Source organism: Natrix helvetica (genome assembly GCF_964273705.1).
Source record: "Natrix helvetica genome assembly, chromosome: 1".
NCBI classification, from domain to species: domain Eukaryota; kingdom Metazoa; phylum Chordata; class Lepidosauria; order Squamata; family Natricidae; genus Natrix; species Natrix helvetica.
The window spans coordinates 17,336,590-17,360,074 of record NC_138548.1 but is presented as its reverse complement, the minus strand read 5'-3'; the positions used below and the strand labels follow the sequence as shown (position 1 = coordinate 17,360,074).

The 23,485-nt window shown below is 42.5% G+C and overlaps 1 protein-coding gene across 2 annotated transcripts in view; it reads left to right on the top strand.

The window, feature by feature from the left end:
- The window catches only part of REXO1 (RNA exonuclease 1 homolog), a 48,992-nt gene that overhangs the window by 2,313 nt on the left and 23,194 nt on the right, over positions 1-23,485 (top strand). Inside the window, exons 1-6 of one of the 2 annotated variants that reach the window (XM_081958145.1) lie at positions 3,470-3,604; positions 8,305-10,037; positions 14,787-14,891; positions 19,237-19,483; positions 21,582-21,739; positions 22,942-23,079. In XM_081958145.1, coding sequence (XP_081814271.1) covers positions 3,562-3,604; positions 8,305-10,037; positions 14,787-14,891; positions 19,237-19,483; positions 21,582-21,739; positions 22,942-23,079 — 2,424 coding nt within the window. In that variant the 5' untranslated portion in view covers positions 3,470-3,561. Of the gene's footprint in view, positions 1-3,469; positions 3,605-8,304; positions 10,038-14,786; positions 14,892-19,236; positions 19,484-21,581; positions 21,740-22,941; positions 23,080-23,485 lie in introns of those variants that run through there. The other variant, XM_081958144.1, reaches the window with a different exon arrangement.

Here is a 23,485-nt window from a genome sequence, read left to right as displayed (position 1 = left end):
AGGTAAATTGATAAGATATTCCCACACCTTTGGTTTTAGTTTAAACAGTTTTTAAAATTAAATTGAGGGGGGGGAGGAGAACCTGGTAGGTAATATGTATGGGCAGTGTAGAGTGCATATCATGTTTGTTCCTCCAAACTAAACAGATACAATCTGGCTATAAGATTCTTCCTGCGAGATTATACAGAAAATCCTTGAATTATGACCACAATTGAGCCCAAAATCTCCGTTACTAAGCAAGATAGTTAAGTGAGTCACACTTCATTTTACAACATTTTTTGGCACAGTAGGTAAGCAAATTACTTCAGTTGTTAAGTGAATCCTGTGGTTAAGTAAATGAAGAGCTGTAGTGGCGCAGTGATTAGAATGCAGTAATGCAGGCTAAGTCGCTGCTCACTCCAGGAGTTTGATTCTGAGTGGCTCAAGGTTGACTCAGCCTTCCATCATTCCAAGATCGGTAAAATGAGAACCTAGATTGTTGAGGGGCAATATACTGACTCTTTAAACCACAGAGCTGTAAAGTACTGTGAAGCGGTATATTATAAGCTAAATCTGGATTCCCCTATTGACTTTGCTTGTTGAAAACCAGCTGGGAAGGTTAGAAATTGTAATCATATGACTTTAGGACATCATAAATAGATATGGTACCAGTTGCCAAGTGTCTGGATTTTGGTCATGTGACCATGGGGATGTTGCACCACTTGTAAGTGTGAAAATGGTCATAAGCCACTTTTTTGAGCGCCACTGTAAATTTGAATGGTCACTAAACAAATAACATATTTGGTGATATTGTACGTTCCCATTAAGTACTTTATATCCTCAAAGATTTATTTAAAAAATGTTAGAGAAAAGGAAGAAGCTTTACTGGACAAGACTGAGACTAAGCTGAAAGAGTGTTTAAAAATGACAGACTCCAAGAATGATATGAAAAAAATGTTACATTGAATATACCAGTGAAAATGGCTGATGCCTTAAAAGGGATATACAAATAACAAACCAAAAAAGCAACCTAGATGACTCCCCTCTCTTGGACTTAAAAAGGGACTTGTTAAAGTTTGAAGAATTTTGTGAAAAGGGAGAAAGAAAAATGAAATCAAATTCTAGGACAGTACTGTATTTGCAAAAATTATAGATCGAGTTTGTTGAAAGTAAAAGGAAAGAATATAAAATAGTTATATTTGATCAAGGTTAAATATTAAAACTAGAGAGTTTGATGTAGTGCACATACCAAACTGACATCAGGCTAGAAACTGGGAGACCATTAGTTCTAGGCCCCGCTTAGACCAAATACCAACTGGGTGACCTTGGGCCACTCATTTTCTCTCAGCCCTTGAAAGGAGGTAATGGCAGACTGCTTCTGAATAACCTTGCCAAGAGAACTGCAGGGGCTTGTCCAGGTAGTCTCCAAGAATCAATCCAATTGAACAGAAGAGAACAAAAGGTCTATTTATTTCTGGTAAACTTTGGTTTTGCTGACCAGCACTGAACAATGAGGTTGTAAGGATTTCTTTATAGATAAGAGAGGATATATAGGATGAAGAGTTCGTTTGTTGTATTTTAAGAGAAGGTGATATGTTACTAAAATTGTTTATACTTGTTATGATGAAGGGAGAAGTAATTTCTTTATACATGTATTTTCTTTTTCTTTAGTATATATTTTTATTTTCTTTTTTTCCTGCACATTTCTCTTTTCTTAGTTTGTATTAGTTTATATCTTTTAATTGTATTTTTTAAAAAAACAAACGATTTATAAAATGGATTTTTAAGGTATTCCTATCTTTTACAAGGCATCATCTTGCTAGCTATTGGCTGATCCAAACTTAAGCTTTATATACAGATTAGAAGTCTCTCATGCCTGATATAATACCATACACAAAGGTACTTTATCATAAAATAATGTGTTTGCACATCAGCATAATGCAACCAGAGACCACTTCTGAATCAATATCAATAATTCTTAAAAACTGTTTCTTCTTGGCTGCCATAGCAGAAAGTCTGGTCAAAAACTGCTCTCTCTCTCTCTGTGTGTGTGTGTGTGTGTGTGTGTTGTATTTGTGCTGATAAATAAATGGAGACTAGTATAGATCTATTTCAACCTATTTAGGTCTCATCAGCTAGCCATACCCTTACTGGGAATCGAACCAGGGCTGTATTGCATATTAGGCCATATATATATATGTAATTTGGGGCTGGATTGTAAATTAGGCATACAGATTTTTCCACTAGTTTTCCATTGTGCTATAAGAATTGAGGAAAAGAAGTGGAAATTATTATCATTGTATTTCCAAAGCCAGTGACATCATAAGCAAGACAGCCCTTGCTAGGGGACAATCCTTTGGACCTTTTGCATCTGCAGCAGAGTAAGCAAAGCCTCAACTGATGAAGATCTCAGTGTTGAGCTGGTATTGTTTGAAAGGCCAGCTTTTTTGCTTCTCCTCAACTTTCATCGAGCTGGTAGCCATTTTGTGAAGCTATTTGAGTGGTTTCTATTTCCAATTGATCCCTTTATGATCTATTCTTCAGTTGTCCCGGGTATCAGGATCAGACTGACTGCTGATGTCTGGTGCTTTCCCCTTTCCAAAGATGTATACAGCGGTCACCTTCTAGTAATTGGGTAATCCATAAATACCGTACGTGCTAACCCAAGGTATACTCGGTGAATCTTGCTATTCCATTTATATGCCGCTGCAATTCAAATATAACTCTCAGTGGTTAAAAAAGAAATACCCATGGTAAACTATATAAAATGACCATGGTAAACTCAATTAAAACACTGCAAATAAGCCAGCAACAGCGCATAAACGCCTTCAGTTAATTATCCCCAATGAATCAGCTCAATGCATTTAACACACATGATGCCATCTTAAAGCACAAGCACACTTAAGAAGAATTCAGTTTTCAGCATTTTCCTAAGTGAAAACAAGGAGGGTGGTATTTCAAAGAATGGGTGATGTCATCGAGAAATAGCACTTTCTATCTTCAGTCCACTCCCTTCCTGGAAAATTGGGGCTATTTGTTTGTCGTGAAAGGGCAGCATTGGCCGGAGCAATGTTGAAGTACGCAGTTCTGTAGGTATCTTGGTGCAATGTCACACAGGTCTTTTAAAATCACCCAACACTTTAAATTGTTTCTATAAGCCTATGAGGATCTAATGTAGGGCCTTTCATAAAGGTGTAATGTGCTTGTGATAGCAGGTGCTAGGAAACATATGGTTGCTGCGTTATGAATCGGATGCAACGTCAAGTAATTTATAATGTGGAAATTTATCTACCGTACGTTTGGAGATTTGGTGTATGTGTGGTGCTTGTTGTGAATGTGAGCTATTTAAAAAAAAACAAAAAACACTGGGGCCGTTTAAGAGGGAAGTACCTCTTTAAGAGCAGTGTATGTGAAGGTGGGACTAACAAGTTTCCTGTCTGCTATCCTGCAGCCCTGAACAATCTTTGCTGTCCAAGAGTTGGCAGTTGTACAGTAGGACGTGTTTTGATAGCTTGGTGTGTCAGGGTGGCTGTAGAGTGCAAAGAAGACATTTAAAAGGCAAAGAGAGCTTTGGATGAAAGTATGAACAAGTACCTCCATTGTCTGTCTGTGCACGAGAGCCCAGGTAAAAAGAGAAAAGAAAACTTTTGTCCAGTGATTATTTTGCCTTTGTTATGTCAGCAAGAAATAACGTTGTGGCAGTCTTTTTACATACTGGTAGTACCATTGAAACTTACCAAAGAGCTGCTTAGTTTTATACATTAGTGGGCTATTTAGCTCTTCTTTGTCCAAAACATTGGTTAACGAATTTTCTTTTAAGTCATTCTTGATTTATATACTAAAACATTGACTAGAAAAAGTTTAGAAATCAATTAAATAGCATCATCTACTGTGTTTCCCTGAAAATAAGACAGGATCTTATTTTCTTTTGACCCCCCAAATAAGTGTTTGGCCTTATTTTTGGGGAGGTCTTATTATTTTTGAGGTGCAGGAGGCAGCGAGCGTGGTCACCTCATGGCTGCTGCTGTGTTGCAATATTTTCAGGGAGGGCTTATTTTCGGGGGAGGAATTATTTTAGCACATGCGCTCAAAAGCCTGATTGGGCTTATTATCCGGGGAGGTCTTATTTTCAGGGAAACAGGGTAGTTGTAGGCAGTGTTAGGTAGAAGATAAAATATTACCTACATTTTTACGTCTTCCCCTTTCAGCTTTTAATAGCAGAACAGTGTTTATTGTCTGAGCAATTGAAATTACATTAAGATTGTGGTTAAAATGTTACATGAACAAGAATATGGTATGGTAGGAAAGGATCTGAGTTATGAAATGCTTATGCATTTTGGCTCTTGTACACTTCCTCGTAAGCTTAAAATCTTTGGTAGGTATTTATTCAATGAACGTATCCAGAATTTAAGGTGACATTTGTACAGATAGTATTATTTTCCTGAACTTTTCCCGATGACAGTGACTAACTTTAGGAACATGAAAAACGTCCTTATATGAAGTCTAACATTCTTATAGATTTGATCTACTGTCAGTGATGGCAATTTTTCAGAAATTCAGACAGAAAATTAACTTTTACAAAACTTGTTAATCTGAAACTTTTAACTGTTTAAGAAATGATGGTGATTATTATTTTTAAAGGCTACTAAAATAACCCTTTTGTGGGGTTTGGGAGCTGATTTGACCAACTGTGCCTATAAAAGTCTTTCCTTACTAATTATAGACATGTTAATTTTTGAACTGCAGATGTTCAAGAAAGATTCAAACCCTTGCTATGCATTTAAATGCAGATTTTGGAGGAATGAAACTTGCAAGGGTTTCTAGAATAATTTTTGAGTTGTAGTTTCAGTAAAATCTTCCTGAGGTGCTACAGAGCACTAGGTAGCAATAAATGTATTTCTGTGTGCATTTCAGTCTGTTTTTGACTCCTGCCGACTGCCTGAAAAAGGCCGTGCAGTTTTCCTGGGGAAGGTGTTTGCCATTGTCTTCTTCCCAGGGCTGAGAGATAGTGATCTGCACAAGGTCACCCAGCTGGCTTCATGCCTAAAGCAGGACTAGAACTCACAGTCTCCTGGCTTCTAACCTGGTACCTTAACCATTTAAACTGGCTCTCGCAAATGCTTTGTAGACCTGCTCAAAACAACATTTCAGGCATATTTAAGTTTTGAAGTTTGGATAGCTTCCACTTGTAGATTTATTCATAAATGTGGTATGGAGTGAAAAGTAGAAGAAGATTGTACTCTTGGGTGTGGAGGTACATTTCCACATGGGGTGGTTTGGATAAACCACTCCTTTATCTACAGTGGTCTTATCTTTAGTTTTCAAGAGGGGAAGAAAAAGTGACAAACAAGAAGCTGTTTACAAAAAAGGAGTTGGAGACAGCTTTTTTTAAGCAATAGTTTTTCCCCTAAAACTTTTCTTGTAATAGGTGCCCTATTTCAGCTTCTTCTGAGGAGTCTTTGCTGATATCTCCAAAGACATTACTTAGATGAGATGGGGGCTCAGTTCCTATTGCTAAGCTGTTCCTTTCTCACAACATTTGTTCCTGACTCCTGGAGTTCTGAACGTTTTTAAACGACTGTAGCAACAGTGCTCATATAGTGGTAGTATGTATCAGTAGGCGTTGTGCAACTTTCTTCCAAGTCTTATCTTTTCTCTTTTTGCATATGTGGCTAAGGAGGAGGGTCTGAGATGATAGTGAGGCTTCCAAACTATCGTGGCTAATGGCTGCTAGGTGAACTTTCTCCATGAATGTTTATGAAACCCCCTTTAACTCCTGCATAACAGTATGGTACCCTGGTTCAAAAGCTGCGGACAGGAAGGCCCTACAGAGAGTGATTAACTCGGCACAAGAAACCATTGGTTGCACCCTAACACCACTGAATGACACCGCCAGGTCTCGTCGTTTCAGCAGAGTAAGGATGATACTTAGGGATGATTCACATTCTGACCAGTGTCTCTTCTCACTTTTACCATCGGGCAGAAGACCTAGATATAGCCAGCCAGACAAACAGGTTTAATAGCAGCTTGGTGTCAGGCCTGGAAGCCATCTTTTGCATTGGGCCCTCAGGACTGCCACATTTAATGCTGTGGGAAATTGGGAGGGGGGATTATATGGAGTGGGGTAGATATAGTCAAAATAGCATTCCTTTCTCAGAGAGTCAAGGACATCTTGCCCTGCACCTCAGAGAGTCAAGGACACCCAGTGGTGTGACTGGGAGGAATCTCCAGTTGGGACGGTGCCTGATTGGACCATGTGATGGACATGTGGGTGCTGGGCAGGGGCTTGGACTTTCCTTTGGGTGGGGGAAACGGGAAGCTTTCAGATTCGGGTTTTCCCAGATGTGCCAATATGAAATCTCTAATAAAATGGAACTTTGAGGAAACTCAAACCTCGGAGTCTTCTTTCGTTGGGGGTGTTACTTGGAACCCTGACACATGGGCTGTCAGACTCCTAAATGCAACTACAACCACTCCATGCATACATGGAAACATATGGCTGTTTTCTCCCTAATTACTTGTATAAGGACCATTTTCTATGTTATCCATGTTGTTTTGTATTTTTGATATGGATTGCACCAGTATAGGCTACACCAATTTCATTGTATATATGTACAATGACAATAAAGGATATTGTTGTTATTTCAAAGCAGCCTCCCTAAACCTCAGTTCAGAACTCGCCTGCACTGTGTGAATCTTCGTTTTTCTTTCTACGATAAAATGTTGGAATTATCAAGCAGAAATATGGAATGAAAGAGATGGTAGAACTCTCCTATATTTCTCCCACATCGGGTACTCAGTTAGAAATTAAAAGCACATTTCTCCTTTAAAAAAAAAAGTTAATGACACTCGTTCACCATGAACTGGAAGTGAAAATGGCTTATGTGTGTCTCCTTTTAGTTTGTGCTCCAAATGAAATATGCCTCTGCAGTTCTTATCTGCTGACTGTTTTTTGTTGGCTAAGGTTCCTTCACCTTTCTTGCAACAGTCCTGTGGTTTTCTCTCTCATTTTGGACCACAGTCTCATTATTGGTGTGTGCTAATTCATGTGTTGCTTTTGAGTGCAGTTCTCCTGTTAATATTTGGAGGACTAGTTTCTCCATAATAGATTTATCTTCTATCACTGTTAGTTACCATATGCTTTGCTGTATAAGACACAGCAAGATTTTAAAAAGGTAAATTAAAAAAAAGTGCATTCTGTAGACCTCCCAACCCTCTATATGACTCATTTTTTGTGGAAAACGGGGCATGCAGAGAGTTTGAGAGGCCTGCAAAATGCTCCTGGTGGGGGGGGGGGAGGGGGAGGGGGCAAAAACAAGCAAAAAATAGCCCGTTTTTTTTTTTTTTTGCCAAAAAAAGGGCATGCATAGCCTTTAGGAGGCTTATAGAGTGCTCCTCAGGGCTGGAGGGGCCAAAAATGAGCAAAAACCGGTCCATTCTTTGCAAAAATGGCCCCGTTTTTTGCCCCCCAAAAAGGGCATGCATAGCCTTTGGGAGGCTTGTAGAGTGCTCCTGGGGGCTGGGGGGGGGGAAACGAGCAAAAAGTCCAGTTTTTTACTCATTTTTGGGTTTCGGGAGGCCAAAAATGCTGTATTCAGTGTATAAGACGCACCCAGATTTTCATCCTCTTTTTTGGGGGAAAAAGATGCGTCTTATACTCTGAAAAATACGATATGTTAGTATTAGGATAACTCCCATAGGAACATGATAATCCAATTAGCTGAGATTTACTCCCTATCCTGTCCGAAACAAGGTATACCTAGTTAAAATTCCTCACTTTCTTCAGGACCAAGCAATTGAAAAATCTCCATTATTTTTACAAGCCAATGTGAAATACTAGACAGTACTAATCTATCTGAAGTTCTTTGCTTGAGACCAGAAAGGTAATACTTTGTCATGGATAGGTGTCCTCTATGTGGGGTGTTGAAGGGGCACGTTTTCCATTTTAGATAGGAGGAAAGATCTGGAAAGTTGTTTATTTATAAAATTTATGTACCACCCACCTCACTGTTGAAGCGACTAAATTTGAAGCGACTTCAAATTTAGATAAGAAATTCCAGCATATTCATGTTACAGCAGGGATTTGTGTCCCAAGTCTAAAGAAAAGAGAGAGAAAACACAGACGTCTCTTCGGCCATACTTTTATGTAGTGACTTTGGATGGTATAACAGGAACGATTGCTGATGCAGACCGTTCTGAGGGCCATGTGGGAGTTGGTTCCTTGCCTTCTCATCTTTTATAATCAAATGAATTTTTATAATTGGGATTTGATGGGTGTTCTGAGAATGGTTGATACTCATATTCTCGTTTTCCTTCCTTTTCCAGGGTGTGGTTATGACCCCTACAACCCAGAACTTCCCAAACCTGTGGCACAAGACAGCAATGGCACTTTGGAAAATATCGTTTCATCAGCTTCTGGAATTCTGGAGCTTGAGCTGTTTGACAAGGCAATTGAAGCTGCCAAGAATGAAGTTGAACGTGAGCAAAAGAAGTACGAAGAGCTGCTGGAGACAACTAAAGAGTACGGCTCCTCTGAACCTCCTTTACTTGCTTCTAAGGCTGCTGGATTAACAACATCCAACCCTTTCAGTTCTCTGGAGTATAACCCAGGTAGTTACAATGCAAACAGTGGTAATGACTACAACCCTACTCCTCTTGCAGTGGTTGCTTCTAGTCAGTCCAGCAAATATACTTTGGACTCCTTCAACAACACGAAATGCAAAGGCAGCTCCCTGGAATATGTTCCCACTGTGGTCACTCAGCCGAAGAAATACAGCAGCCCTGCTGTCAATAGCAAATACATAATCGACAACTCCAAGCCTTCGACAGATTTAGAATATGATCCTCTTTCAAATTATTCTGCCAGGCTGTTGAGCAAAGCTAAAGAACAGAAGGGGACCAAGCGGAAGAGGGAAGTTGATCGCGAGGACGCCTATTCTCCTTCATTCAAGAAATATTGTGACGAAACTAGCAACGATGAGCCCATTGCCCGGTTCTCTGACTCGGAGGATGAATGCCGCGAAGCTTCTGCCATCCCCCTTAAATCTAAAGGAGGCTCAGAAAGCAAATTGGGCCCAGCCAAAGAAAAGGGAGCCCCACCAATAGATACCAGTTCCCGGCAAATGAAAGAGACTGCTGTGCAGTATGACATGGGGGACATCGAGAGCCCGCAGAGAGACGCTGTCAAAGATTTAGTGGAGAAAAATGCCAAGTTGGTCAAAGTGCCTTCTAACCGAGATGCGAAAGCCAAGGAAAAGAACAAAGTGGCCTCAAAGGATAAGTTGAGAAAGAAAAAGGAGGATGACCACAAGAGTAAGCAGGCGAAGAAAAATCAAGTTAAAATAGGAGACAAGGAGAAGACGGGTGTGAAGGCACAGCACAAAAATGGGGAAAGGAGTAAGGAGAAACCAAGCAAGTCCCACGCTGATAGGCAGGCACTGAAGCTCCATAAGCCCAAATCTGGGATCACACCTGGCATTAAGGAGGAGAACTCTGGCAAGAACAAAGATGTTGGCAAAGATGCTGCTACTGAAAAATCAGGGACTAGTAGGAAAGAGAGCAAGTTCCAGCCTGTAGAGTTGAAAAGGAAGCCCCAAATCCCTAGTGGAACTGAACAGAATAAGAGAAAAGACAAGCAACCAGCCTTGAAAAGGTCTAAGGAAACCTCGACCAACTCCCAGGCCAAGGAGAATTCGGAGGCCAAGCACAAGATTAAACAGCGGTCCCTGAGCCATGTGGATCTCTTTGGGGATGAGAGTGGAGAGGAGGAGCTGGTGGGCCAGCCTCTTCTTCTGTTCCCTGATGTAAGTTCGGACTCAGTCAGAGAGGATGCTGACTTCACTTTGCCCTACGACAATGGGAGGGCAAATGTTAAGAAACGTAAGTTCTCCCAGGCTCCTGCTGCTTCCTCCTCCTCCTCCTCCTCTGACGATGAGGTTGATTATTCTCGCCTAGAGAACGATTTGGACTTTGAGTCTGACCCAATGGAAGAGTGCCTTCGGATTTTTAATGAATCCACTGATGTCAAAACAGAAGACAAAGGCAGACTGGGAAAACAGGTAAAGTGCTAAGAATGTTGGGATGGGCTGACGAGTTAACAGGCTCCGCAACCTGTTTAATTAAAAACATACCTCTCTTGATCGAATAATTTCTGAACGGGATGTCCCTGTGCCTACCCTTGAGTTTTAAGAAGATTTACTTAAAATAAAATGATCGGACATATTGAGTGTGTTATGAAAGGAACAACTACAGGTAGAATCAAGATCATGTGAAGTGTTAATACCACTTTATAATGCCTTGGTAAGGCCACACTTGGAATACTGCATTGAGTTTTGGTCGCCACGGTGTAGAAAAGATGTGGAGACTCTAGAAAGTTTGCAGAGAAGAGCAACAAAGATGATTAGGGGACTGTAGGCTAAAACATATGAAGAACAGTTGCAGGAACTGGGTATGTTTAGCTTAAGAGAAAGAAGGACTAGGGGAGACAGGATAGCATTGTTCCAATATCTCAGGGGTTGCCACAAAGAAGAGGGAGTCAAACTATTCTCCAAAGCACCTGAGAGCAGGACAAGAAGCAATGGGTGGAAACTAATCAAGGAAAGAAGCAACCTAGTACTAAGGAGAAATTTCCTGACAGTTAGAGCAATTACCATATTTTTCAGAATATAAGATGCACTTTTTTTCCTCAAAAAAGAGGCTTAAAATCTGTGTGCATCTTATACACTGAATACAGCATTTTTTTGCCTCCAGAAGCCCCGTCCCTTCACCAAAATGGTCGTGCATATCCTTAAGGAGGCTTTCAGAGAGCTCCTGGGGGCTGGGGAGGACAGAAATGAGAAATAAATGGGCCTTTTTGCCTCCCAGCCCCTGGCAGCACTCTATAAGCCTCCATAAGGCTATGCATGCATTTTTTTTTGACAAAAAAACGGGCCCATTTTTGCGAAAAATGGGCTATTTTTTGTTCATTTTTGCCCCCCCGAGCATTCTGCAAGCCCCCCCAAGGCTATTCATGCCTTTTTAAAAAACAAAACAAAAACGGGCCGTTTTTGGGAGGTTTGCAGAGTGCAAATCTCTCTCCCCCTCTCTCTCCCTCTACTTACCTACCTATCTACTCTCTCTCTCTCTCTATCCCTCTATCTACCTATCTACCTACTCTCTCTCTCTATCCCTATCTACTGTATTTCTCTCTCTATCCCTCTACCTATCTACACACTCTCTCTCCCTACCTGCCTACTGTATTTCTCTCTCTATATATATATTTCTTTCTATCCTTTTATCTACCTACTTACTTAACTGTTCTCTCTCTCTCCCTACCTACTGTATTTCTCTCTCTCTCTCTATTTCTCTCTCTCTATCCTTTTATCTCCCTACCTACCTACATACTTAACTGCTCTCTCTCTCTCTCTCTCCCTACCTACCTACTGTATTTCTCTCTCTTTCTCTCCCTCTCTATCCCTCTATCTACCTACCTACTTTTTTTAAAAAAATTGTCTCTTCAAAACCTTGGTGCGTCTTATACTCCAGTGCACCTTATACTCTGAAAAATACGGTAATCAGTGGACAATTTGCCTCCAGAAGTTGTGAATGCTCCAACACTGGACGTTTTTAAGATGATGTTGGATAACCATTTGTCTGAAGTGGTGTAGGGTTTCCTGCCTAGGCAGGGGGTTAGACTAGAAGTCCTCCAAGGTCCCTTCCAACTCTGTTATTCTATTCTATTTATAGTCCTCAACTGACATCAATTCATTTAGTGATCTTTCGAAGTTACAAGGGCACTGAAAAATGTGACTTATGACCAATTTTCACACTGATGACCATTGCAGCATTCCCATGGTCACGTGATCAAAATTCATTACTTGGCAACTGACTCGTATGACGGTTGCAATGTCCTGGGGTCACGTGATCACCTTTTGAAACCTTCAGACAAGCAAAGTCAATGGGGAAGCCAGATTCGCTTAATAACCGTATTACTAACTTAACAGCTGCATTGATTCAATTAACAATTGTGGCGAGAAAGGTCGTAAAATGAGGCAAAACTCACTTAACAAATGTCCCACTGAACAGTAGAAAATTTGGGCTCAATTGTGCTCGTAAGTCGAGGACTAACTTTAGAACACTATGAGGGATGGTAGTTTCTTTAGACTAGGTGATGATCAAGACCTTTTCCATTCCATTCATTCTGTGAGTTTGCATTTTCCGGGAGTAATGTGTTCTAGGTTACCACAGGGGTAAAAAAGGTAGCCAAAGCTGTCATTAAAGGAATCGAAATATACAGAAATATATATTTAATATACAAAATGTTGATCTCAGAAATCCATCACAGCAGGTGTCCAAAATGTCTGCCCGCCTTACGCAGAGTTTATTTGGCTTTTATACAGTTTCAACAAGCAAAGCAAGAGCATAGGCAGCAACAGCATCTTATTAGTACACTCTCCTTGTCAATCCCTAAGACCATCCCAACTAGGGTTGAATCTCATTTAACTCCATGGTACTGCCTGGTTCTGCTAATTAGGTGAGCTCATAAACAGTTGAGATAATCGGTTACTAAGACATGGCAGTTTGCTGCGCATGTCTGTCCATAACCTTTGTATAACCTCTACAACAAAAACAGTAGAAATTGGGTCATAAAGCACCTTAGTATTTCAAGGATGGTTGGCCCTTGGCTTGCAAAGTCAGTTGCAGTAAGCAGGATATTGACTGAATTAAAGATACATTTTCAAAGAGTCTAGGAATTGCTTAAGGATTTGGAGCAGTTTTACTACCCGATGCCCTAATAGACCTCATGCTTTAGGACTTACGTATATTTTCACTGCGTAATTCTAGAGGAAGATATTGAGTGAGGAAAGCCTGTTGCCTCAAGCAATAGAGTGTCTTCACTGTTTTCTTTCCTGGAAAAGCCTGTAGCTCAGACGGTAGAGAACTTCATGTTTCTTGTGGAAAGACTTAGATTCAGATCACAGCATGTTTGAAAAGGTCTAATTAGCCGTTGTTGGGGCAGGGCCTTTCTCTGCTGGAGGTTCTGGGAAATCACTGCCAGTCAGAATAAAAACGGGGCCAGACTGTTGAACCACCTAGGGCAGCGATGGCAAACCTTTTTTGGCTCGCGTGCCACAAGTGGGGGGAGCACAGGGGGGTCGTGTGCGGGTGTGCCGCACCTATAATGCAACGCGCGACTCCCCCAGTGCGCATGCGCGCACAACGCGCAACCCCCCCATTTTTGCATGCTTTTTTCGCCCTCCACAAGCTCCAGAGGCCCTCCGGAGGCTTCAGGGACTGTCTGGAGGCTTCCCTAAAGCCTTTGGAACGCTTAAAACCACCCTCCGAGCAAACTGGACTTCCGGTTTGCTCGGAGGGTAGTTTTAAGCATTCTGAAGGCTTCAGGGAAGCCTCCGGACAGTCCCAGAAGCCTCTGGGGGGGGGAGGCTCTTTTCACCCTCCCCAGGCTCCTATAAAGCCTCTGGAGCCTGGGGAAGGCGAAAAATAGCTTTTAAAAAAGTGAACTCAGCCGGACAGCGCGCGCATGCGTGCTGGCCAGCTGACAGGGCAGCGTCTCGCGTGCCCTGACACATGGCTCAGCGTGCCACTTGTGGCACGCGTGCCATAGGTTCGCCATCACTGACCTAGGGAAGTCATTTCCTGAGTTTGTGTGGCTTCTGTAATCTCTTCCATTGTGTGATACAGGTAATCCTCAATTTACAACCATTTCGTTTAGTGAACACTTGAAGTTAACAGTGGTACTGAAAAAAGTGACATGACCATTTTGCAGCATCCCCATGTTGATGTGATCTGAATTCAGACACTTGGCATATTTATGATAGTTGCGGTCTCCCAGAATCATGGAATCACCTTTTTGCGAAGTCAGTGGGCGAGCCAGATTCACTTTACAACGGCAGCTGCTAACGTAACAACTGCAGTGATTCACTTAACAACTGTGGCAAGATCGGTTGTTAAATGGGGCAACACTTAACAAATGTCTCGCTTAACAATGGAAATTTTGGGCTCAACTATGGTCATAAGTTGAGAAGTACCCTGTTTCCCCGAAAATAAGACCTCCACAGACAATAAGCCCAATTGGCCTTTTGAACGCATGCGCTAAAATAAGCCCATCCCTGAAAATAAGCCCTCCCCCAAAATATTGCAACATAGCAGCAGCCATGAGTGATCACGTCACCGCCTCCTGCACCTCAAAAATGCGACCAAGCGCTTATTTTTTGGGGGGGGGGGGGCAAAAGAAAATAAGACGCTGTCTTATTTTCAGGGAAACACGGTACCTGTATTGGTGAAATTATGGATGTGTCAATTACGTACAGTACATATTCAAATACAGTGGGCCAAACATGAATTGTTTTTAAAAAGTATCCTCCTTTTAAAAATTGCTATCTTACAGTAACAATTCTTTTAAAAAATGTGCAGTTTCTTGGTTTTAGAGGTTACAGGTCCATAAGGTGCAAGGCAAGACCGAATAAAGTTATTTGCTTGTCTGCAAAATTACTGTAGCCAATTCAGCAATAAATTTTTATCAGTCGTCCAGATGTGTTCACAGCAGCTGCAGAAGTCCCTTCCCGTTTCAATCTCAATATATCTGGAAGGTGGTTATCAAAGAATGTAAGAGATTGTTTCCTCTTCTTTACTCTGTGAGAATGAGAATATCTCCCCCCTTCCCAGAACTAAGCTGTTACAGGCTGCGCTGACCCTATTCTGCTTTTCAAAATGAGTTTTGTGATTTTGTTATTTTGAAAGATGCACAAATATCAAATCTATTACTACTTTGGAAATTTACTTTTTTCTCCCTCTCTCCTTCTCTTTAGGTATCAAAAGAGGAAGGGAGTGAAGAAAAGTTGACAGAAGACAGTTTAACCACACTCTTTCCTGGACAAAAAAGGAGGATTTCTCATGTAACAAAGCAAGGGCATGTAAGTAGATCTTGAAATGGCATCCGAAGCTTGTCTCTGATGCTGTCTTGCCAATTTCTATTCTTGTTGATGAGTTTTGGGAGCATATTCCCGTATCCAGCCGAGTAATGTGAGGTTGTGAATGTAGTGCTGAAACCTAATACCTGTGGATTCCCAGGGGCCTTGACGATGTACACTTCTGTGTTTGTGGTTTTTAGACACGTGGTACAACAGCACTCAGGACATTTTTGAGCTGTCTAACTTACACTGTTTCTAGTATGTAAGATTCTAGATGTAGCTTTGCAATTTTCAGGATGATCCTAAGCGCGTAGCCTTTCATTTTCTTTGTATTCCTGTTGCTGTAAGAGATGAAGAACATTAAAGAGAATCTAAGGTTTTGTACGTAACATTCATATATATATATATATGTGTGTGTGTGTGTGTGTGTTGTAATTGTACTGATAAATAAATAAAGGGAGACTAGGATAGATCTATTTTGAGCTAATTAGCTCTCATCAGCTAGCCATACCCTTACTGGGATTGGAAAGGAGATTGTAAAAACTCATGGATGAAACTCATTTAACAATGCTCTTGCTTAGCAACCAAAACTTTGGGCTCAATTGTGATCATAAGTTCTCTTCCTTTTTCTTTCTATCTTTCTTTCTTTCTTTTTCTTCCTTCCTTCCTTCTTCCTTTCTTTTTTGTGTCTCTCTCTCCCTCTTTCTTTCCTTCCTTCTTTCCTTCCTTTCTTTCTTTCCCTCCTTCCTTTCTTGTGTCTCTCTCTCTCCAACGTTCTTTCTTTCTCTTTCTATCTTTGTCTCTCTCTCTCCCTTCCTTCCTTTCTCTCTTACTCTTTCTTTCTCACTCTCCCCCCCCTCTCACACACCCATACGTACCTTCCAATTGGCAAAAATTTCTGTTTTGCCAGCTGGGAGGCTGGCAAAGAAGCCTCGTTTTCCCTGCCGCACGTGGCACTTCACTTGCTGCAACTCGGACAATGGGGAGGTGGGCGTAGCGCTGTCCGGGTTGCAGCAAGAAGAAGGATCGGCTGCGGGAGTCCGGCAGAGCAGCGTGCAGAGCCCGTCTCCCCGGGGCTCTGCGCGGCTCCGCACGCTGCTCTGCCAGATTCCCGCAGCCGATCCTCCTTCTTTAGGGGTCAGCGGATGATCGGCAGACCGGCAGAGCAGCGCGCAGAGCCCGTCTCCCCGGGGCTCTGCGCGGCTCCGCACGCTGCTCTGCCAGATTCCCGCAGCCGATCCTTCTTCTTTAGGGGTCAGCGGATGATCGGCAGACCGGCAGAGCAGCGCGCAGAGCCCGTCTCCCCGGGGCTCTGCGCGGCTCTGCATGCTGCTCTGCCGGACTCCCGCAGCCGATCCTTCTTCTTGCTGCAACCCGGACAGCGCTACTCCCACCTCCCCATTGTCCGAGTTGCAGCAAGTGAAGTGCCACAGGCGGCAGGGAAAACGAGGCTTCTTTGCCAGCCTCCCAGCTGGCAAAACAGAAATTTTTGCCAACTGGAAGGTACGTATGTGTGTGTGAGGGGGGGGGAGAGTGAGAAAGAAAGAGTAAGAGAGAAAGGAAGGAAGGGAGAGAGAGAGAGACAAAGATAGAAAGAGAAAGAAAGAACGTTGGAGAGAGAGAAAAGGTCTTTGCTCCCTCTCTCTTGCAGCAAGCCCCGATGCAAAAAAACACCAAGGACTTGCGAGTGAGTGACAGGGGCGGAGCTTCCGGGTTCATTGACCAACCGCAGAAACCCACCACTGCCCAGGTGGCTACATTTGGCCTATAAGACGCACCCAGATTTTCACCCTCTTTTTTGGAGTAAAAAAGTGCGTCTTATAGGGCGAAAAATACGGTATATGTATATGTATATGTATATGTATATGTGTTACAATCCCTGGTATGCCTAAATATGGGAGGAAGGTCACTACTTCCTCTTTCTGTCCTTCGGCTCATCACAGAAGACCATGCAGGCAGAAAACCATATTTTTATTTTTAATGTTGCCTTTTTATATTTGTGTTGTATTTGTACTGATAAATAAATAATTAAGTGAATTCAGAACAAATCCCAGTAAGGGTATGGCTAGCTGATGAGAGCTAATTAGCTCGAAATAGATCTATACTAGTCTTCCTTTATTTATTTATCAATACAAATACAACATATATATATATATATATATATATATATATATATATATATATATATATATATATATATATATATATATATATATATATATATATATATATATATATATATATATATATATATATATATATATATATATATATATATATATATATATATATATATATATATATATATATATACATACATACATACACACACACACACACACACACACACATACATACATACATACACACACACACATCTATATATAATCCCAGCTAATCTAGGAGCGGGGAATCCCCTTCTTCCTTAATAACTGCTTCACCCATGCAGTTCAACTTTGGAGCAGAGGTGGGCTGCTACCGGTTTGCACCGGTTGGGGTGAACCGGTAGTAGAATGTTGCCCTGGGTTGCAGAACCTGCAGTGACCCAGGCTGGCCACACCTCCAAACCGATTCCCCAGTTGCCGCAGCATGGGTTTGTTTTTTTTTGGGGGGGGGGGCATTTTTGAATGTTCTTTGCATGTGCAGACCTATTTACAGGCAACTATGCAAGTGCGCGGAGCACAAAGTGCGCGTGCATCGAACCAGCAGTAATGCGGGCAGCAACCCACTCCTGCTTTGGAGGCCTTGCTGTATGTTTCTCTACCGTCAGGCGTTTAGGAGAAGGTGCAATAGGAAGCAGGGGCTTCTTTACTGTGGCAGGTAAGGATTAAGAAAGGCAATAAAGCCACGTATAAAACAGATTTTTCCCTGGGCTTTGTTTTTTTAAAAAGGCAGCTGCTTTTTAAGAAAAAATGTTATTATGCTGTTACCCAGTTAACATTTTGACGGTGGCTGTTTGTCTATTTGAGTTATTTGTATTGTATGTGACAGATTTTAATTTTCCGTGTTTGTTTATTTGAAGCACATTCTCACTGATTTGGCATTCTACTTGCTGAATTCAGTTACCTTGTAAAATTGCAGGATTTAGATGTGTTCTAAAACAAAAAAAAAGTACCCCTTTTCAATTAAGTGAATTCAGAACAAATCAGTCATTTGTTTTCTTCTGTTGGGATGAAATAATAGCAAAGAACGGTAGTTTAGGTAACCACCAGTATTTTTCAGAGCATTTACCTCATTTCTGAGATTGTTAATGTGGCCTGTAGATGTTCCATTTGCTGTAAGTACTTAAACTATTTTTTTCTTCGCAGAAATTATTCCTAGCTTCCTTCCCCTTGAAAATGTGTTCTCTATATTTTTCAGTTTGCGGGTTGAAAACAAACTTTTAAAAAAAAGTGAAGTAAGGAGATTCTAGCTGCTGGATCTTTAGTTTGTGTGTGTGTGTGTGTGTGTGTGTGTGTGTGTGTGTAGACCTTGATTAGTCTCTTTTCTGGAACATCAGTGGGCTCTTTGTTTTCACAAATCAGGCTTTTGGTCTCCACACACAACATTCCGGCCGATTGTACATGTTTCTTCCATTTGTCCATTAAGCACTGTTGCAGAGCAAGAGGGGGGAAAAGGACTCTTGTGAAATGGATTGGAAATTCTGAAACTCAAATATTTACGGGTTCTTAGCACATCTGCTGTTCCCAAACCCTTTTGCAAAGGTGCATAGAGGTTCAGCACCTGTCTTCAGTATCAAAACATCACGGGTGGACAAATATGTCCTGAAATGTGTAGATGGAACATTGTTTGCACTGTCTTCAAATCCTTGCTTCTGTTTTGTCTCATATGGGTGAATCATATACTCATGATTGGTAAGGCCAATCTGTCAGGGTTCCAAGTAATAACTCCATGGAAACCAGAACTCCGAGGCATACAAGTTCCTCAAACAACAGTTTTATTGGAGATATCATATTGGCATGAACTGGTGAAAACCAACTCTGAAAGTTTCCGTGGTTTTCACCGATTTAAAAAGTGAAAGTTCCCCCTTTCCCCAAACCATCAGTCACATTGTCCATTCGAGGTGCTGGCTGATTGCCTGGATACTATCTCCAGTCACCTGTTGGAATGTCTTTGGTTCCCACAGGAAACTGTTTTATTTTGGCTACAAACTCCCATCTTACTATGTTCCCCCTCCCTATCCCTTCTTCACACTGTGGCAACCCTGAAGCCTCCAAAATGGCCCCAGCCAACAAGTCAGAGTTGACACAATCATTCTCATCCAAGTCAAAATACATGGGTTCAGATTGCATAAGTGTCAAGCTTCTTCTTTATCACACAAACCAATGTCCTTACATTTCCTTTTCAGGTTGAAGTCCCAAGCAAGCCAATGGTCCGGCCTTACCGACCCCCAACTGCCCAAGAGGTCTGTTACCAGAGGATTCAGCTAGCGCAGAAGCAGGCGGCGCAGCTGGCCCAGCAGCGGCCAAAGCAGCCCCTGCCGACCGCAAAGATTCCTGTGGCACCTCAAAGAGCCTCCATTGTTATGCACAAGGGAGAAAGGAAGCGAGTTGCTCATGTGCCCAACGCGGCTCTTTCGGCAGTCTCCAAGTTGGGCAAGTGAATGTTTCCAGGTTTTTATTTTCCTTGAGGAAGAGTTCTTCATTCTTTGAGGAGAAGCAAACCAGAGTATCCTCATCTTCTGACCCGCTGAAGGGGATCTTGAGCCAACTGAGCAGTTTGAGGGGAAAGAGGAAGAAGCAGGGATGGGATTCAGTCGGTTCGGACCGGTTCGGGTGAACCGGTAGTTCCGGCGATCGGTTGGCCCCGCCCACCCGCCCCTGCGCTAGTCTGTCCTATATTTCCTTTGTTTGAAGCCCAGCTGATAGGCGCGGCAGAGTGGATTGCTGCGCCTCAGCTGTTTTACACACCAGGGCTGCAGTAGAAGGTACGTTTTAGAGCTGTTTTCAAACGCACTGCGCGTGTGCAGCGTGCTTGTTTGGCGTGCACCCGCTCAGTAAACCAGTGGTTACACTGGTTGAATCCCACCACTGGGAGGAAGGCCATGCAGATGGCCACACCCTTCTCCATAAAGACTCCCCAAAGACATGTTGCTCACGTAATCAGAGTTTTGCAGCTCAGTCATGAAAAAGTAACGAAGTCAACCTCCTCCTGTGCTGTCTGTGGATGTCTCTGTCTATTGGTATATTTTAATTCTGTTTTGAGTGCAGTCTGTAGTCATAAGTTCCCCAGGTAGCAGGACCCTTGCAGGGAAACCAGGTGCTTTGTATCAGTTGGGCAAGAATGTTAACCCATGGCTAGATAATTACACCTTTTATCATTCCATTCGTGCCTTTAGTCTGGTGTATCCTTTTTTGTTTTGTCTCTCTTTTCCCCACCACTCTCTGTAATCCAGCACTAAGTAGCAAATGTGCAAGCTAGGAACTTTTTATTTATTTACGTTTTTACCTGTTCACACCTTATCAACACAGAGACCTTTTTTTTGGACTTCGTACATTTCACTAAACAGAGTGAAATGTAACAAGAACATGTAAAACAGGAAGTGAGGTAATAGCCAACCCTGGAATACCTGAAGAGCTAGAGCAGAACAAATCTGCACTAAATGCTGATGATTGTTGTAGCCTTGATTGAGTGACAGCTGTATCTGAATAAGGCGTGACCAGTTCAACCGACATTAACACGGCCCCTTCCAGATGACTTAGAACTTCATTCACAGATTTAGTAGCAAAGGCTGAGAGAGAATTCTGGGAGATTCAGGAGAGGGTGTCAGGGTTCTAAGCAGTGGTGGGTTTCGGATCCCGTTCCAACCGATACGGTTGGAACAGGCCTGGCGGCGTCCACATGGACGTGCGCAGCATGCGAACGCGTCTTAGCGCGTCCACGAGCCTCCGCAATGCTCCAGCTGCTCAGCAGAGCATCGTGTAGGTGCTGTACACGCCGTGCACGGAAGCGCTGAAGACTTAAAAGGAGCTCGGGCAGCCAGGTGGGCCCTCCGGAGCATTGTACTGGAACAGTATCCTGTGCTCCGGGCAGGCTCTGGTACGCCCATAACGGGGCGTACCGTCCGCAACCTACCACTGGTTCTAAGTAACAGGCCCAACAGTATCAAAACTCCAAGGCAGGCAAGTTCCTCAAAGAATAGATTTATTAGGCACGTCATATTGGCACATCTGGGGAAATCCGACTCAGACCCCCCCTCTGGTTTCCCCCTAATTAAAAGTAATGTTTTCCCTCCCCTGCCCAGGCAGTTCAACACATGGTCTAGTCAGGTCACAGTCCATGGTCACTCTTACCTCCTTGCACCTGGTGGGAAAACTCTTGACTTTCTTCGCTGTGGCAGGCAGAAAATGCCAAGGGGGAAAATGACTCCAGGGCTAACAGAGGGTTTTGGGCACTTGTTCCACTCTTCTTCTCAACTCTCCCTAAATCAGGTGTACCCAACCTTGGCAACTCTAAGACTTGTAGACTGCAACTCCCAGAATTCTCCAGACATTATAGCTGGCTGGGGAATTCTGGGCGTTGAAGGCCGCAAGCCTTAAAATCACCAAGGTTGGACACCTCCGCCCTACCAGACGTGGGCAGGTCAGTCCTCATCATTTCCATGACTTACATAATTCTAAGATTTTGTAGCGCATTTCAGAGTTTCACCCTGCTTCTGAATATTGTCCTTTTTTTTTGCCCACACCCTTTCAGCTCCTGGAAATCTTAAGAAGACCATTCTACCTGTACGTGTGGGATCTTCCAATGGTATTGATGCTCCAGCATTGAAAGCTCGAACGCTGACGGGGATGGCATCTAAAACAACTACCACAGGTCTCCCAAAAAGGGTAGCACATACTCCCACTCTGCAGGTGATGAATTGCCAGTATATGCTTCATAGTTCATTTTTTTAAATTGAACACATGAAACATTTCAGCCTTTAACTATTTTAGCCTTTAACTTTAACGTTTGGAAGTCAAAGGCTGTTGAAGATAAATGCTTGTGGAAGATTGTGCTTCCTTTTGCTTTCTTCTAGGATTTATCATTCAGCTTTCCATATAAAAGGTATTTGAGTCATTCTTAGGAAGAATTTTGGATTACTGTATTTTTCAGAGTATAAGACGCACCGGAGTATAAGACGCACAAAGGTTTTGAAGAGACAAATTTAAAAAAAAGTTTTTGCACTCTGCAAACCTCCCCAAAATGGCCCGTTTTTCACGAAAACAGCCCCTTTTTTTCCAAAAAGGGCATGAATAGCCCTTGGGAGGCTGATAGAATGTTCAGGGGAGGGCAAAAATGAGCAAAAAATGGCCCATTTTTCGCAAAAATGGGCCCATTTTTTGTCCAAAAAAGGGCATTAGGAAGCTTATAGAGTGCTCTTGGGGGGTGGGGGAGAGCAAAGGTGAGCAAAAAACGGGCAATTTTTTGCTCATTTCGGCCCTCCCCAGCCCCCAGGAGCTCTCTGAAAGCCTCCTACAAGCTATGCATGGCCATTTTGGTGAAGGAGGCGGGGTTTCAGGAGGCAAAAATGCTGTATTCAGTGTATAAGACGCACCCAGATTTTCAGCCTCTTTTTTGAGGCTGAAAAAGGTGCGTCTTGTACTCCGAAAAATACAGTATTTGGAAAGTCCCAATGAAGGAGAGAACATTTATAGCTCAGGGTTGAAATGAGAGGGTCCTTGGCGTGCTCTGAGTTTGGTTGTTTCCTTGCAGAAGTTTCATTACCCAAACTAGGTAACATCGGCAGTGCTAGCAGATGTGATAAAACATCTGCAAGAAAACAACTAAGCTCAGAGAGCACGAAGGGAGAAGTTTTATTCCGATCATGAGTGTTGTTTGAAAAATAATAATCACATCAAACAAATTTGATTGACTCGCCGATGAACGAGTCAGTCAACGATGAACTTGTGGGATGTTGGATACCACAGAAAGTTGACCATTAGACCACATGTACTTAGCTCATAGCCCATATATAGCTTAGTAGAAGAACCAATCAGAGGCAGGGAAGGTAGTGTAGTGACCTGTGCTATCAAAATAGCTTATTTCCTCTCCCCCCCTTTTCCCTATTCTCTAGAGCACCACTTTGAAAAGGCCAGTTATTCCCACAGAATACGGTGCCAAAGTTCCCACCAACATCCGTCAGAGGTACCTCAACCTCTTCATCGATGAATGCTCGAAGGTCTGCCCCTCGCAGCAGGCAGCATTTGACAAGGTTTGTGTTTTTGTAACGATAACGATAGGAGGGACCCTTGAGCATCTGTCAGTTCTTACGGTTTGCCCTTCTTTAACGGTAGGCCCAAATGAGAGAGGGATTGAATCACTTTAAAAAATTGGGAATTCACTGAGCAAACATATTTGCAAGTTCAAAGTTAGGACAACCAACCCAATGTTGAGCTTCCTATTTGAATAGTAAGAGGATCACAGGTCTACATTTCTTACCTTATTTTTAGAAGTACTGTTCCCTATGTTATGAACGCAAGTAGTCCTCAAGTTACGACTGCAAGTGAACCCAAAACCTCCATGGCTAAGCAAGACAGTTGTTAAGTGAGTTTTGCCCCATTGTATGACCTTCCTTGCCCAGTTGTTCAGTGAATCGCTGCCGTTGTTAAGTGAATAGC